The sequence below is a fragment of the Oncorhynchus mykiss genome, chromosome 22, assembly GCF_013265735.2.
Source record: "Oncorhynchus mykiss isolate Arlee chromosome 22, USDA_OmykA_1.1, whole genome shotgun sequence".
Taxonomy (NCBI): Eukaryota; Metazoa; Chordata; class Actinopteri; order Salmoniformes; family Salmonidae; genus Oncorhynchus; species Oncorhynchus mykiss.
Window position 1 is genome coordinate 51,123,511 of NC_048586.1, and position 17,668 is coordinate 51,141,178.

General features: G+C 47.8%; 1 protein-coding gene across 2 annotated transcripts in view; it reads right to left on the reverse strand.

Moving 5' to 3' along the window:
• The window catches only part of fam117bb (family with sequence similarity 117 member Bb), an 80,421-nt gene that overhangs the window by 14,195 nt on the left and 48,558 nt on the right, over positions 1–17,668 (reverse strand). For both annotated transcript variants that reach the window (XM_036959508.1, XM_036959509.1), the window contains exons 3-4: positions 12,437–12,529; positions 10,679–10,786 (exon numbers count right to left, since the gene is read on the reverse strand). In XM_036959508.1, the coding sequence (XP_036815403.1) occupies positions 10,679–10,786; positions 12,437–12,529 (201 nt within the window). The remainder of the gene's footprint in view (positions 1–10,678; positions 10,787–12,436; positions 12,530–17,668) is intronic.

The window sequence follows — 17,668 nt, forward strand, 5'->3', positions numbered from 1 at the left end:
AGTGCCTTGCGAAAGTATTCGGCCCCCTTGAACTTTGCGACCTTTTGCCACATTTCAGGCTTCAAACATAAAGATATAAAACTGTATTTTTTTGTGAAGAATCAACAACAAGTGGGACACAATCATGAAGTGGAACGACATTTATTGGATATTTCAAACTTTTTTAACAAATCAAAAACTGAAAAATTGGGCGTGCAAAATTATTCAGCCCCCTTAAGTTAATACTTTGTAGCGCCACCTTTTGCTGCGATTACAGCTGTAAGTCGCTTGGGGTATGTCTCTATCAGTTTTACACATCGAGAGACTGAATTTTTTTCCCATTCCTCCTTGCAAAACAGCTCGAGCTCAGTGAGGTTGGATGGAGAGCATTTGTGAACAGCAGTTTTCAGTTCTTTCCACAGATTCTCGATTGGATTCAGGTCTGGACTTTGACTTGGCCATTCTAACACCTGGATATGTTTATTTTTGAACCATTCCATTGTAGATTTTGCTTTATGTTTTGGATCATTGTCTTGTTGGAAGACAAATCTCCGTCCCAGTCTCAGGTCTTTTGCAGACTCCATCAGGTTTTCTTCCAGAATGGTCCTGTATTTGGCTTCATCCATCTTCCCATCAATTTTAACCATCTTCCCTGTCCCTGCTGAAGACAAGCAGGCCCAAACCATGATGCTGCCACCACCATGTTTGACAGTGGGGATGGTGTGTTCAGCTGTGTTGCTTTTACGCCAAACATAACGTTTTGCAAAGCCGCCAAAAAGTTCAATTTTGGTTTCATCTGACCAGAGCACCTTCTTCCACATGTTTGGTGTGTCTCCCAGGTGGCTTGTGGCAAACTTTAAACAACACTTTTTATGGATATCTTTAAGAAATGGCTTTCTTCTTGCCACTCTTCCATAAAGGCCAGATTTGTGCAATATACGACTGATTGTTGTCCTATGGACAGAGTCTCCCACCTCAGCTGTAGAGCTCTGCAGTTCATCCAGAGTGATCATGGGCCTCTTGGCTGCATCTCTGATCAGTCTTCTCCTTGTATGAGCTGAAAGTTTAGAGGGACGGCCAGGTCTTGGTAGATTTGCAGTGGTCTGATACTCCTTCCATTTCAATATTATCGCTTGCACAGTGCTCCTTGGGATGTTTAAAGCTTGGGAAATCGTTTTGTATCCAAATCCGGCTTTAAACTTCTTCACAACAGTATCTCGGACCTGCCTGGTGTGTTCCTTGTTCTTCATGATGCTCTCTGCGCTTTTAACGGACCTCTGAGACTATCACAGTGCAGGTGCATTTATACGGAGACTTTATTACACACAGGTGGATTGTATTTATCATCATTAGTCATTTAAGTCAACATTGGATCATTCAGAGATCCTCACTGAACTTCTGGAGAGAGTTTGCTGCACTGAAAGTAAAGGGGCTGAATAATTTTGCACGCCCAATTTTTCAGTTTTTGATTTGTTAAAAAAGTTTGAAATATCCAATAAATGTCGTTCCACTTCGTGATTGTGTCCCACTTGTTTTTTGATTCTTCACAAAAAAATACAGTTTTATATCTTTATGTTTGAAGCCTGAAATGTGGCAAAAGGTCGCAAAGTTCAAGGGGGCCGAATACTTTCGCAAGGCACTGTATATAATCGACATTATCGAACAAATCAAGCATTTATTGTGGATCTGCGATTCCTGGGAGTGCTTTCTGATGAAGATCATCAAAGGTAAGGGATTTGATCATTTATCTGAGCGCCGTCTCAGATTATTGCATGGTTTGCTTTTTCCGTAAAGTTTTTTTAAAATCTGACACAGCGGTTGCATTAAGGTATATCTATAATTCCATGTGTAGAACTTGTATTATCATCTACATTTATGATGAGTATTTCTGTTGAATCGATGTGGCTATGCAAAATCACTGGATGTTTTTGGAACTAGTGAACTTGCTCTTTTGCCAATGTAAAATCAGATTTCTTTATATAAATATGAACTTTATCAAAAGAAACATACATGTATTGTGTAACATGAAGTCCTATGAGTGTCATCTGATGAAGATCATCAAAGGTTAGTGATTAATTTTATCTCTATTTGTGCTTTTTGTGACTACTCTCTTTGGCTGGAAAAATGGCTGTGTTTTTCTGTGACTTGGCTGTAAAGCCTATTTGAAAATCGGACGCTGTGGTGGGATTAACAACACGATTACCTTTAAAACAGTATAAGATACATGTATGTCTGAGGAATTTTAATGATGAGATTTCTGTTGTTTTGAATTTGGAGCCCTGCACTTTCACTGACTGTTGTCATATCACCCGTTAACGGGATTGCAGCCATAAGAAGTTTTAAGAGGGCTACTTTTATTTTTACTTGAGTAAATTACAATACAAGTACCAGTAGTTTTACTTAAGTAACGGGACAGATCTTTAGTACATCTCTACACGCACGCACACACACACTTATAAACAACAAAAAACTCTTTTTTGGGGGGGGGGGGGGGCAAGACATTGTTTTCCCATAATCCTGTACAGAAATGTTTCAATCCCAAAGTAAACTGCAGAGTTCAGACAAATAATGAATAGCTTAAAAACCTGTTTTAAACAAGTACTGTATATCATAGAGCTATACCTAGGGCCACACCACGCCACTGGACTGGATCTGGTAGATAGATAGAGAGATGTTAGAGAAGTGTGTTTTTGAAGTCCTCACAAGAATAGTAAATCAAACGTGTGTGTAAATAAGATTCAGTAGAGGAGGACTGAGCCCAGCACAGCGACAGATGGTGCTCGAGTCTGGGACATGCACACACACACACTGACGCGTGCACACACACACACACACGCACACACACACTGACGCGTGCACACACACACACACGCACGCACACACACACTGACGCATGCACACACACACTAGGGGACAGCTGAACAGAGTGTGGCTGTTAATTGTCTCCCTGGCAAAGTTGAGGAGAGACAGAGGGATACATTCACCACATGCTGCACTAATTCATGGACAAACACAAAACAGGAGAGAGAGGAGAAGGGAAAGAAAGAGAGAGAAAAGAGAGGAGAGAGAGAGTAGAGAGAAAGTGGAGAGAGGAAAGCGGAAAGAGTGAGGAGAGAGAAAGGGGAGAGAGGAAAGAGAGAGAGGAAAGAGAGAGGAGAGAGAAAGGGGAGAGAGAGGAGAGAGAAATGGAAAGAGGAAAGTGGAAAGAGAGAGGAGAGAGAAAGGGGAGAGAGAGGAGAGAGGGGAAAGAGAAAGGGGAAAGAGGAAAGTGGAAAGAGAGAGGAGAGAGAAAGGAGAGAGAGGGGAGAGAGAAAGGGGAAAGAGGAAAGTGGAAAGAGAGAGGAGAGAGAAAGGGGAGAGAGAGGAGAGAGAGGGGAGAGAGAAAGGGGAAAGTGGAAAGAGAGAGGAGAGAGAAAGGGGAGAGAGAGGGGAGAGAGAAAGGGGAAAGAGGAAAGCGGAAAGAGAGAGGAGAGAGAAAGGGGATAGAGAGGAGAGAGAAAGGGGAGAGAGAGGAAAGAGAGAGAGGAAAGAGAGGAAAGAGAGAGGAGAGAGAAAGGGGAGAGAAGAGAGAGGAAAGAAAGAGGGAGGGAGAGAGGAAAGAGAGGAGAGGGGGAGAGTCTGTCAGACTCCACTGCTCCACCTGACGAGTTCACCCCTCATGAAGAGAGATCTGTCCACCTGGCTAGTTCACCCCTCATGAAGAGAGATCTGTCCACCTGGCTAGTTCACCCCTCATGAAGAGAGATCTGTCCACCTGGCTAGTTCACCCCTCATGAAGAGAGATCTGTCCACCTGGCTAGTTCACCCCTCATGAAGAGAGGTCTGTCCACCTGGCTAGTTCACCCCTCATGAAGAGAGGTCTGTCCACCTGGCTAGTTCACCCCTCATGAAGAGAGGTCTGTCCACCTGGCTAGTTCACCCCTCATGAAGAGAGGTCTGTCCACCTGGCTAGTTCACCCCTCATGAAGAGAGATCTGTCCATCTGGCTAGTTCACCCCTCATGAAGAGAGATCTGTCCACCTGGCTAGTTCACCCCTCATGAAGAGAGATCTGTCCATCTGGCTAGTTCACCCCTCATGAAGAGAGGTCTGTCCACCTGGCTAGTTCACCCCTCATGAAGACAAAATGTTATGGTCACATGCTTGGTAAACAACAGGTGTAGACTAACAGTGAAATGCTAGCTTACGGGCCCAACAACGCAGCGAGAAATAACAGAGAAATAATAAAAATATAATAACCCATAATAAAAAATCGATAGCTTGGCTATATACACGGGGTACCAGGCTATATACACAGGGTACCAGGCTATATACACAGGGTACCAGGCTATATACACGGGGTACCAGGCTATATACACAGGGTACCAGGCTATATACACAGGGTACCAGGCTATATACACAGGGTACCAGGCTATATACACAGGGTACCAGGCTATATACACAGGGTACCAGGCTATATACACAGGGTACCAAGCTAAATACACAGGGTACCAGGCTATATACACGGGTACCAGGCTATATACACAGGGTACCAGGCTATATACACAGGGTACCAGGCTATATACACAGGGTACCAGGCTATATACACAGGGTACCAGGCTAATTACACAGGGTACCAGGCTATATACACAGGGTACCAGGCTATATACACAGGGTACCAGGCTATATACACAGGGTACCAGGCTATATACACAGGGTACCAGGCTATATACACAGGGTACCAGGCTATATACACAGGGTACCAGGCTATATACACAGGGTACCAGGCTATATACACAGGGTACCAGGCTATATACACAGGGTACCAGGCTATATACACAGGGTACCAGGCTAAATACACAGGGTACCAGGCTATATACACAGGGTACCAGGCTATATACACAGGGTACCAGGCTAATTACACAGGGTACCAGGCTATATACACAGGGTACCAGGCTATATACACAGGGTACCAGGCTAAAAACACAGGGTACCAGGCTATATACACGGGTACCAGGCTATATACACAGGGTACCAGGCTATATACACAGGGTACCAGGCTATATACACAGGGTACCAGGCTATATACACAGGGTACCAGGCTAATTACACAGGGTACCAGGCTATATACACAGGGTACCAGGCTATATACACAGGGTACCAGGCTAAAAACACAGGGTACCAGGCTATATACATGGGTACCAGGCTATATACACAGGGTACCAGGCTATATACACAGGGTACCAGGCTATATACAAAGGGTACCAGGCTATATACACAGGGTACCAGGCTATATACACAGGGTACCAGGCTATATACACAGGGTACCAGGCTATATACACAGGGTACCAGGCTATATACACAGGGTACCAGGCTATATACACAGGGTACCAGGCTAAATACACAGGGTACCAGGCTATATACACAGGGTACCAGGCTAATTACACAGGGTACCAGGCTATATACACAGGGTACCAGGCTATATACACAGGGTACCAGGCTATATATACAGGGTACCAGGCTATATACACAGGGTACCAGGCTAAATACACAGGGTACCAGGCTATGTACACAGGGTACCAGGCTATATACACAGGGTACCAGGCTATATACACAGGGTACCAGGCTATATACACAGGGTACCAGGCTATATACACAGGGTACCAGGCTATATACACAGGGTACCAGGCTATATACACAGGCTACCAGGCTATATACACAGGGTACCAGGCTATATACACAGGGTACCAGGCTATATACACAGGGTACCAGGCTATATACACAGGGTACTAGGCTATATACACAGGGTACCAGGCTATATACACAGGGTACCAGGCTATATACACAGGGTACCAGGCTATATACACGGGGTACCAGGCTATATACACGGGGTGCCAGGCTATATACACAGGGTACCAGGCTATATACACAGGGTACCAGGCTATATACACAGGGTACCAGGCTATATACACAGGGTACCAGGCTATATACACAGGGTACCAGGCTATATACACAGGGTACCATGCTATATACACGGGGTACCAGGCTATATACACAGGTTACCAGGCTAAATACACAGGGTACCAGGCTATATACACAGGGTACCAGGCTATATACACAGGGTACCAGGCTTTATACACAGGGTACCAGGCTATATACACAGGGTACCAGGCTATATACACAGGGTACCAGGCTATATACACAGAGTACCAGGCTATATACACAGGGTACCAGGCTATATACACAGGGTACCATGCTATATACACAGGGTACCAGGCTATATACACAGGGTACCAGGCTATATACACAGGGTACCAGGCTATATACACAGGGTACCAGGCTATATACACGGGGTACCAGGCTATATACACGGGGTACCAGGCTATATACACGGGGTACCAGGCTATATACACGGGGTACCAGGCTATATACACGGGGTACCAGGCTATATACACGGGGTGCCAGGCTATATACACGGGGTGCCAGGCTATATACACGGGGTACCAGGCTATATACACGGGGTACCAGGCTATATACACGGGGTACCAGGCTATATACACAGGGTACCAGGCTATATACACGGGGTACCAGGCTATATACACAGGGTACCAGACTAAATACACAGGGTACCAGGCTATATACACAGGGTACCAGGCTATATACACAGGGTACCATGCTATATACACAGGGTACCAGGCTAAATACACAGGGTACCAGGCTAAATACACAGGGTACCAGGCTAAATACACAGGGTACCAGGCTATATACACCGGGTACCAGGCTATATACACAGGGTACCAGGCTATATACACAGGGTACCAGGCTATATACACTGGGTACCAGGCTATATACACAGGGTACCAGGCTATATACACAGGGTACCAGGCTATATACACAGGGTACCAGGCTATATACACAGGGTACCAGGCTATATACACAGGGTACCAGGCTATGTACACAGGGTACCAGGCTATATACACAGGGTACCAGGCTATATACACAGGGTACCAGGCTAAATACACAGGGTACCAGGCTAAATACACAGGGTACCAGGCTATATACACCGGGTACCAGGCTATATACACAGGGTACCAGGCTATATACACAGGGTACCAGGCTATATACACAGGGTACCAGGCTATATACACTGGGTACCAGGCTATATACACAGGGTACCAGGCAATATACACAGGGTACCAGGCTATATACACAGGGTACCAGGCTATATACACAGGGTATCAGGCTAAATACACAGGGTACCATGCTATATACACAGGGTACCAGGCTATATACACAGGGTATCAGGCTAAATACACAGCGTACCATGCTATATACACAGGGTACCAGGCTATATACACAGGGTACCAGGCTAAATACACAGGGTACCAGGCTAAATACACAGGGTACAAGGCTAAATACACAGGGTACCAGGCTATATACACAGGGTACCAGGCTATATACACAGGGTACCAGGCTATATACACAGGGTAACATGCTATATACACTGGGTACCAGGCTATATACACAGGGTACCAGGCTATATACACAGGGTACCAGGCTAAATACACAGGGTACCAGGCTATATACACAGGGTACCAGGCTATATACACAGGGTATCAGGCTAATTACACAGGGTACCAGGCTATATACACGGGGTACCAGGCTATATACACGGGGTACCAGGCTATATACACGGGGTACCAGGCTATATACACGGGTACCAGGCTATATACACAGGGTACCAGGCTATATACACCGGGTACCAGGCTATATACACGGGGTACCAGGCTATATACACAACAGTATACTGTAGGTAGGGGTAAAGGATAGATAATAGACAGTAGCAGCAGTATACTGTAGGTAGGGGTAAAGGATTGATAATAGACAGTAGCAGCAGTATACTGTAGGCAGGGATAGATAATAGACAGTAACAGCAGTATACTGTAGGTAGGGGTAAATGATAGATAATAGACAGTAGCAGCAGTATACTGTAGGTAGGGATAGATAATAGACAGTAACAGCAGTATACTGTAGGTAGGGGTAAAGGATAGATAATAGACAGTAACAGCAGTATACTGTAGGTAGGGGTAAAGGATAGATAATAGACAGTAACAGCAGTATACTGTAGGAAGGGGTAAAGGATAGATAATAGACAGTAACAGTATACTGTAGGTAGGGATAGATAATAGACAGTAACAGCAGTATACTGTAGGTAGGGGTAAAGGATAGATAATAGACAGTAACAGTATACTGTAGGTAGGGGTAAAGGATAGATAATAGACAGTAACAGCAGTATACTGTAGGTAGGGGTAAAGGATAGATAATAGACAGTAACAGCAGTATACTGTAGGTAGGGGTAAAGGATAGATAATAGACAGTAACAGCAGTATACTGTAGGTAGGGGTAAAGGATAGATAATAGACAGTAACAGCAGTATACTGTAGGTAGGGGTAAAGGATAGATAATAGACAGTAGCAGCAGTATACTGTAGGTAGGGGTAAAGGATAGATAATAGACAGTAACAGCAGTATACTGTAGGTAGGGGTAAAGGATAGATAATAGACAGTAACAGCAGTATACTGTAGGTAGGGGTAAAGGATAGATAATAGACAGTAACAGCAGTATACTATAGGTAGGGGTAAAGGATAGATAATAGTTAAATAATTAACCAAAGAACTACTCAGACTAACTATTTAGTAGTCCTATGGCTTCAGGATGGAAGCTGTTCAGGGTCCTGTTGGTTCCAGACTAGGTTCTCCGGTACCGCTTTCTGTGCTGTAGCAGAACAATCTATGACTTAGGTGGCTGGAGCCTGACAATTTTGGGGCTTTCCTCTGAGACCGCCCGGGATAGAGGTCCTGGATGGCAGGGAGCTCAGACCCAGTGATGTAATGTGCCGTATGCACTACCCCAGAGAATGCCTTGCTGTCGGAGGCTGAACGGTTGCCATACCAGGCGGTGATGCAGCCAATCAAGATGCTCTCGATGGCGCAGCTGTAGAACTGTTTGAGGATCTGAGGACCCATGGCAAATCTTTTCAGCCTCCTGAGGGGAAAAGGCGTTGTCGTGCCCCCTACACAACTGTGTTGGCGTGTGTGGACCATGTTAATTCCTTAGTGATGCACTACAGCCTCATCGATGTGTATGGGGGGAGCGTGCTCGGTCCCCCTTTTCCTACAGTCCACAATCAGCCCCCTGAGGGGCCCCCATGTTGAGGGTCAGAGTGGCGGAGGTGTTGTTGTCTACCCTCACCACCTGGGGGCGGCCCGTCAGGAAGTCCAGGTTCCAGTTGCAGCGGGAGGTGTTCAGTCCCAGGGTCCTGAGCTTAGTGATGAGCTTTAAGGGGCACTATGGTGTTGAATGCTGAGCTGTAGTCAATGAATAACATTCTCACATAGGTGTTCCTTTTGTCCAGGTGGAAAAGGACAGTGTGGAGTGCAATAGGAGGTTGTGTCATCTGTGGATCTGTATGTGAATTGGAGTGGGTTTAGGGTTTCTGGGATTATGGTGTTTATGTGAGCCATGACCAGCCTTTCAAAGCATTTCATGGCTCCAGATGTGAATGCTACAGGACGTTAGTAATTTAGGCAGGTTGCCTTTGTGTTCCTGGGCACAGGGACTATGGTGGTCTGTTTAAAACATGTTGGTATTACAGTCTGGGTCAGGGAAAGGTTGAAAATGTCAATGAAGACACTTGCCAGCTGGTCAGAGCATGCTCTGAGTACACGTCCTGGTAATCCGTCTGGCCCTGCGTCCTTGTGAATGTTGACCAGTTTAAAGGTCTTACTTATATCGGCTACACAGTCGTCCAGAACAGCTGGTGCTCTCATTCATGGTTCAGTGATGCTTTCCACAAAGTGTGTGTAGTAAAGGTGATCTAGAGTTTTTTCGCCTCTAGTTGCACAGGCGACAAAGAAATGAGGTAGGTATTTCAGTTTCCCTGCATGAAAGCCATTAGGCCCTGACACACACAATTCAAGGCACGCTTTACTCTCCCCACTGACTATAAGCCTCTTAGCAGGTGGCATCTGTGACTCCAGAGCTCCACAAGTGAAAACTTAACACTAGTAATACAGTTTACTGAAAGAGGAAGGCTTGACCTTTAAACAAGCATGTTCAAGTTCATCTGCAACTATTATGCCAATTGTCACGACTCCGACCGACGGTGGCTCCCCTTCCCGTTCGGGTGGCGCTCGGCGGTCGTCGTCGCCGGCCTACTAGCTGCCACTGATTCTTTCCTCCCCCTCCTTATGTGTTTATTGAGTACACCTGTTTTGAGTTGGGTATAATTAGTGAGGCTTTATTAGTTAATTATTAATTTGTTATTATTATTATTATTTATTAGTCAGCCGGCCCGCCTGGTTCTTTGTGAGGGATTGATTATTGTGACCTTCTGTTTTGTACGTAGAGGAGCGTGTTTGTTCCTGGTCGTATATTTTGGTTGTGAGCACCCTGTGTTGCGTTTTTTGGACATTAAACAGCACAGCCTCGCTCTCTCTGTTTCCTGCATCTGACTCCACACCCACGACACCAATAGTCTAAACCTAAATCTGAATCTGAATCTGAATTTAAATCTGAATCAATCTGCTTTGGGTCCTTTTGTAACAGTGGAGATCTAGATTTAATGTAAATAATCCCAATTACAGCAGTTTAATCAGGCCTAGACCATTTCTATCTATTCTCTATGGCTTTATGGGTCCCTCGCCTCGCCCTGCTCACACCTGGTAGAGAGCAGCATGGTTCCCATTGAATGGTGATTTGCGTTCCTTGTCTCTATGGTGACGGCTGCTGTGCTTACTGCGCTGGAGCTGCTGCCTCAGCTTGGCAATCTGGAGAGAGAGAGACAACAGAGAGATGAGACGGGTCAGAGGGAGGAGAGGGAAGAACTGGTCCAAAATGACCACACCTGAACCGAGAACAGTGATAAAGCCTGAACCATTTCATTACATGTATAATGCTATGTGTGCTAATGCTATGTGGAAACAACTTCTGGCCAGTGGATGAATGTAATATCGTTCACCTAGACAGTGACAGCGAGTGACAAGCCACATTGATACAATAGACAATCCCCTACATAGACAAGTGCAGTAAACTGGGAAATGAGGCCCGACAGGATATAACAGTTTCTGTTCCTGTGTAATTAGACTAGATGAGCTCCCAGACCCCACGCAGACCCGTCTCTAATTAGACTAGATGAGCTCCCAGACCCCACACAGACCCGTCTCTAATTAGACTAGATGAGCTCCCAGACCCCACGCAGACCCGTCTCTAATTAGACTAGATGAGCTCCCAGACCCCACGCAGACCCGTCCCAAATTAGACTAGATGAGCTCCCTGACCCCATGCAGACCAATCTCTAATTAGACTAGATGAACTCCCTGACCACACGCAGACCCGTCTCTAATTAGACTAGATGAACTCCCTGACCCAGCCACACACACCACTACTCTGACCCAGCCACTCACCTCTACCCTGACCCAGCCACACCTCTACCCTGACCCAGCCACACCTCTACCCTGACCCAGCCACACCTCTACCCTGACCCAGCCACACACCTCTATCCTGACCCAGCCACACCTCTACCCTGACCCAGCCACACCTCTACCCTGACCCAGCCACACACCTCTATCCTGACCCAGCCACTCACCTCTACCCTGACCCAGCCACACCTCTACCCTGACCCAGCCACACCTCTACCCTGACCCAGCCACATCTCTACCCTGACCCAGCCACACCTCTACCCTGACCCAGCCACACCTCTACCTTGACCCAGCCACACCTCTACCCTGACCCAGCCACACCACTACCCTGACCCAGCCACACCTCTACCCTGACCCAGCCACACCACTACCCTGACCCAGCCACAACCTCTACCCTGACCCAGCCACAACCTCTACCCTGACCCAGCCACTCACCACTACCCTGGCCCAGCCACACACATTTATGCTGCAGTAGTTTATGTGTCGGGGGGGCTAGGGTCAGTTTGTTATATCTGGAGTACTTCTCCTGTCCTATTCTGTGTGAAGTTTAAGTATGCTCTCTCTAATTTTCTCTTTCTTTCTCTCTTTCTTTCTCTCTCTCGGAGGACCTGAGCCCTAGGACCATGCCTCAGGACTACCTGACATGATGACTCCTTGCTGTCCCCAGTCCACCTGGCCGTGCTGCTGCTCCAGTTTCAACTGTTCTGCCTTATTATTATTCGACCATGCTGGTCATTTATGAACATTTGAACATCTTGGCCATGTTCTGTTATAATCTCCACCTGGCACAGCCAGAAGAGGACTGGCCACCCCTCATAGCCTGGTTCCTCTCTAGGTTTCTTCCTAGGTTTTGGCCGTTCCAGGGAGTTTTTCCAGCTGGGCGAGGGTGTAGCTGGGCGAGGGGGCAGCCCTGTGAGGGGGCAGCTGGGTGAGGAGGGGAGGAGGTGGGGAAGAGGAAGAGGGGAGGAGGAGAGGGAGGGGGTGGGGAGGAGTGCATACCTCTTTAAGTTGGTCAGTGCTTCCCCAGGAGGCTGAACGTTGGTGAGAAGCCCTCCTCTTCTCCACAAACTCCTCTGCCCAGGCACTGGGGGTCTGGGGAACGAGAGAGACACACACAGATACATAAACACAACAAATGAACCATTTTAACCAATGTAGTGCATAAAAAAGGCTTAAGTCTTATGTATGTGAACAGTTCATGTACTGTACACACACAGTGATAACTCCCAGAGGAATCATGTATAACAAGTTTGTTTATATTTGTTTAAATGTTTGTTTGAACAGTTGCAGGACATTTTGTTGATGAGGACTTCCATTACCACTGGCCGTCCACATAAAGGAAAACCAACAGCTCTCAGATCCAGCCAGAGAGGGAGTGACCCTCGCCCTCTAATCTCCAACAGCTCTCAGATCCAGCCAGAGAGGGAGTGACCCTCGCCCTCTAATCTCCAACAGCTCTCAGATCCAGCCAGAGAGGGAGTGACCCTCGCCCTCTAATCTCCAACAGCTCTCAGATCCAGCCAGAGAGGGAGTGACCCTCGCCCTCTAATCTCCAACAGCTCTCAGATCCAGCCAGAGAGGGAGTGACCCTCGCCCTCTAATCTCCAACAGCTCTCAGATCCAGCCAGAGAGGGAGTGACCCTCGCCCTCTAATCTCCAACAGCTCTCAGATCCAGCCAGAGAGGGAGTGACCCTCGCCCTCTAATCTCCAACAGCTCTCAGATCCAGCCAGAGAGGGAGTGACCCTCGCCCTCTAATCTCCAACAGCTCTCAGATCCAGCCAGAGAGGTAGTGACCCTCGCCCTCTAATCTCCAACAGCTCTCAGATCCAGCCAGAGAGGGAGTGACCCTCACCCTCGAATCTCCAACAGCTCTCAGATCCAGCCAGAGAGGGAGTGACCCTCGCCCTCTAATCTCCAACAGCTCTCAGATCCAGCCAGAGAGGGAGTGACCCTCGCCCTCTAATCTCCAACAGCTCTCAGATCCAGCCAGAGAGGGAGTGACCCTCACCCTCTAATCTCCAACAGCTCTCAGATCCAGCCAGAGAGGGAGTGACCCTCGCCCTCTAATCTCCAACAGCTCTCAGATCCAGCCAGAGAGGTAGTGACCATCACCCTCTAATCTCCAACAGCTCTCAGATCCAGCCAGAGAGGGAGTGACCCTCGCCCTCTAATCTCCAACAGCTCTCAGATCCAGCCAGAGAGGGAGTGACCCTCGCCCTCTAATCTCCAACAGCTCTCAGATCCAGCCAGAGAGGGAGTGACCCTCGCCCTCTAATCTCCAACAGCTCTCAGATCCAGCCAGAGAGGGAGTGACCCTCGCCCTCTAATCTCCAACAGCTCTCAGATCCAGCCAGAGAGGGAGTGACCCTCGCCCTCTAATCTCCAACAGCTCTCAGATCCAGCCAGAGAGGGAGTGACCCTCGCCCTCTAATCTCCAACAGCTCTCAGATCCAGCCAGAGAGGGAGTGACCCTCGCCCTCTAATCTCCAACAGCTCTCAGATCCAGCCAGAGAGGGAGTGACCCTCGCCCTCTAATCTCCAACAGCTCTCGGATCCAGCCAGAGAGGGAGTGACCCTCGCCCTCTAATCTCCAACAGCTCTCAGATCCAGCCAGAGAGGGAGTGACACTCGCCCTCTAATCTCCAACAGCTCTCAGATCCAGCCAGAGAGGGAGTGACCCTCGCCCTCTAATCTCCAACAGCTCTCAGATCCAGCCAGAGAGGGAGTGACCCTCACCCTCTAATCTCCAACAGCTCTCAGATCCAGCCAGAGAGGGAGTGACCCTCTCCCTCTAATCTCCAACAGCTCTCAGATCCAGCCAGAGAGGGAGTGACCCTCGCCCTCTAATCTCCAACAGCTCTCAGATCCAGCCAGAGAGGGAGTGACCCTCTCCCTCTAATCTCCAACAGCTCTCCGATCCAGCCAGAGAGGGAGTGACCCTCACCCTCTAATCTCCAACAGCTCTCAGATCCAGCCAGAGAGGGAGTGACCCTCACCCTCTAATCTCCAAAAGCTCTGTAACGATCCACACCATAACCCAGCCTGCTGCTGTAACGACCCATACCATAACCCAGCCTGCTGCTGTAACAACCCACAACGGATCATCAGCCTGTATTTAGTGAAATACCACACCCTGATCATCAGCCCTGACCATCAGCCTGTATCTAGGGAAATACCACACCCTGATCATCAGCCCTGACCATCAGCCTGTATCTAGTGAAATACCACGCCCTGATCATCAGCCCTGATCATCAGCCTGTATCTAGTGAAATACCACACCCTGATCATCAGCCCTGATCATCAGCCCTGATCATCAGCCCTGACCATCAGCCTGTATCTAGTGAAATACTACACCCTGATCACCAGCCCTGATCATCAGCCTGTATCTAGGGAAATACCACACCCTGATCATCAGCCCTGACCATCAGCCTGTATCTAGTGAAATACCACACCCTGATCATCAGCCCTGATCATCAGCCTGTATCTAGGGAAATACCACACCCTGATCATCAGCCCTGATCATCAACCTGTATCTAGGGAAATACCACACCCTGATCATCAGCCCTGACCATCAGCCTGTATCTAGGGAAATACTACACCCTGATCATCAGCCTGTATCTAGGGAAATACCACACCCTGATCATCAGCCTGTATCTAGTGAAATACTACACCCTGATCATCAGCCCTGATCATCAGCCTGTATCTAGGGAAATACCACACCCTGATCATCAGCCCTGATCATCAGCCCTGATCATCAGCCCTGATCATCAGCCCTGATCATCAGCCTGTATCTAGTGAAATACCACACCCTGATCATCAGCCCTGACCATCAGCCTGTATCTAGGGAAATACCACACCCTGATCATCAGCCCTGACCATCAGCCTGTATCTAGTGAAATACCACACCCTGATCATCAGCCCTGATCATCAGCCTGTATCTAGGGAAATACCACACCCTGATCATCAGCCCTGATCATCAGCCCTGATCATCAGCCCTGATCATCAGCCCTGACCATCAGCCTGTATCTAGTGAAATACTACACCCTGATCATCAGCCCTGATCATCAGCCTGTATCTAGTGAAATACCACACCCTGATCATCAGCCTGTATCTAGTGAAATACTACACCCTGATCATCAGCCCTGATCATCAGCCTGTATCTAGGGAAATACCACACCCTGATCATCAGCCCTGATCATCAGCCCTGATCATCAGCCCTGATCATCAGCCTGTATCTAGGGAAATACCACACCCTGATCATCAGCCCTGATCATCAACCTGTATCTAGGGAAATACCACACCCTGATCATCAGCCCTGACCATCAGCCTGTATCTAGGGAAATACTACACCCTGATCATCAGCCTGTATCTAGGGAAATACCACACCCTGATCATCAGCCTGTATCTAGTGAAATACTACACCCTGATCATCAGCCCTGATCATCAGCCTGTATCTAGGGAAATACCACACCCTGATCATCAGCCCTGACCATCAGCCTGTATCTAGTGAAATACCACACCCTGATCATCAGCCCTGATCATCAGCCTGTATCTAGGGAAATACCACACCCTGATCATCAGCCCTGATCATCAACCTGTATCTAGGGAAATACCACACCCTGATCATCAGCCCTGACCATCAGCCTGTATCTAGGGAAATACTACACCCTGATCATCAGCCTGTATCTAGGGAAATACCACACCCTGATCATCAGCCTGTATCTAGTGAAATACTACACCCTGATCATCAGCCCTGATCATCAGCCTGTATCTAGGGAAATACCACACCCTGATCATCAGCCCTGATCATCAGCCCTGATCATCAGCCCTGATCATCAGCCCTGATCATCAGCCTGTATCTAGTGAAATACCACACCCTGATCATCAGCCCTGACCATCAGCCTGTATCTAGGGAAATACCACACCCTGATCATCAGCCCTGACCATCAGCCTGTATCTAGTGAAATACCACACCCTGATCATCAGCCCTGATCATCAGCCTGTATCTAGGGAAATACCACACCCTGATCATCAGCCCTGATCATCAGCCCTGATCATCAGCCCTGATCATCAGCCCTGACCATCAGCCTGTATCTAGTGAAATACTACACCCTGATCATCAGCCCTGATCATCAGCCTGTATCTAGTGAAATACCACACCCTGATCATCAGCCTGTATCTAGTGAAATACTACACCCTGATCATCAGCCCTGATCATCAGCCTGTATCTAGGGAAATACCACACCCTGATCATCAGCCCTGATCATCAGCCCTGATCATCAGCCCTGATCATCAGCCTGTATCTAGGGAAATACCACACCCTGATCATCAGCCCTGATCATCAACCTGTATCTAGGGAAATACCACACCCTGATCATCAGCCCTGATCATCAGCCCTGATCATCAACCTGTATCTAGGGAAATACTACACCCTGATCATCAGCCTGTATCTAGGGAAATACCACACCCTGATCATCAGCCTGTATCTAGTGAAATACTACACCCTGATCATCAGCCCTGATCATCAGCCTGTATCTAGGGAAATACCACACCCTGATCATCAGCCCTGATCATCAGCCCTGATCATCAGCCCTGATCATCAGCCCTGATCATCAGCCTGTATCTAGTGAAATACCACACCCTGATCATCAGCCCTGACCATCAGCCTGTATCTAGGGAAATACCACACCCTGATCATCAGCCCTGACCATCAGCCTGTATCTAGTGAAATACCACACCCTGATCATCAGCCCTGATCATCAGCCTGTATCTAGGGAAATACCACACCCTGATCATCAGCCCTGATCATCAGCCCTGATCATCAGCCCTGATCATCAGCCCTGACCATCAGCCTGTATCTAGTGAAATACTACACCCTGATCATCAGCCCTGATCATCAGCCTGTATCTAGTGAAATACCACACCCTGATCATCAGCCTGTATCTAGTGAAATACTACACCCTGATCATCAGCCCTGATCATCAGCCTGTATCTAGGGAAATACCACACCCTGATCATCAGCCCTGATCACCAGCCTGTATCTAGGGAAATACCACACCCTGATCATCAGCCCTGATCATCAGCCTGTATCTAGTGAAATACTACACCCTGATCATCAGCCCTGATCATCAGCCTGTATCTAGTGAAATACCACACCCTGATCATCAGCCTGTATCTAGTGAAATACCACACCCTGACCATCAGCCTGTATCTAGTGAAATACTACACC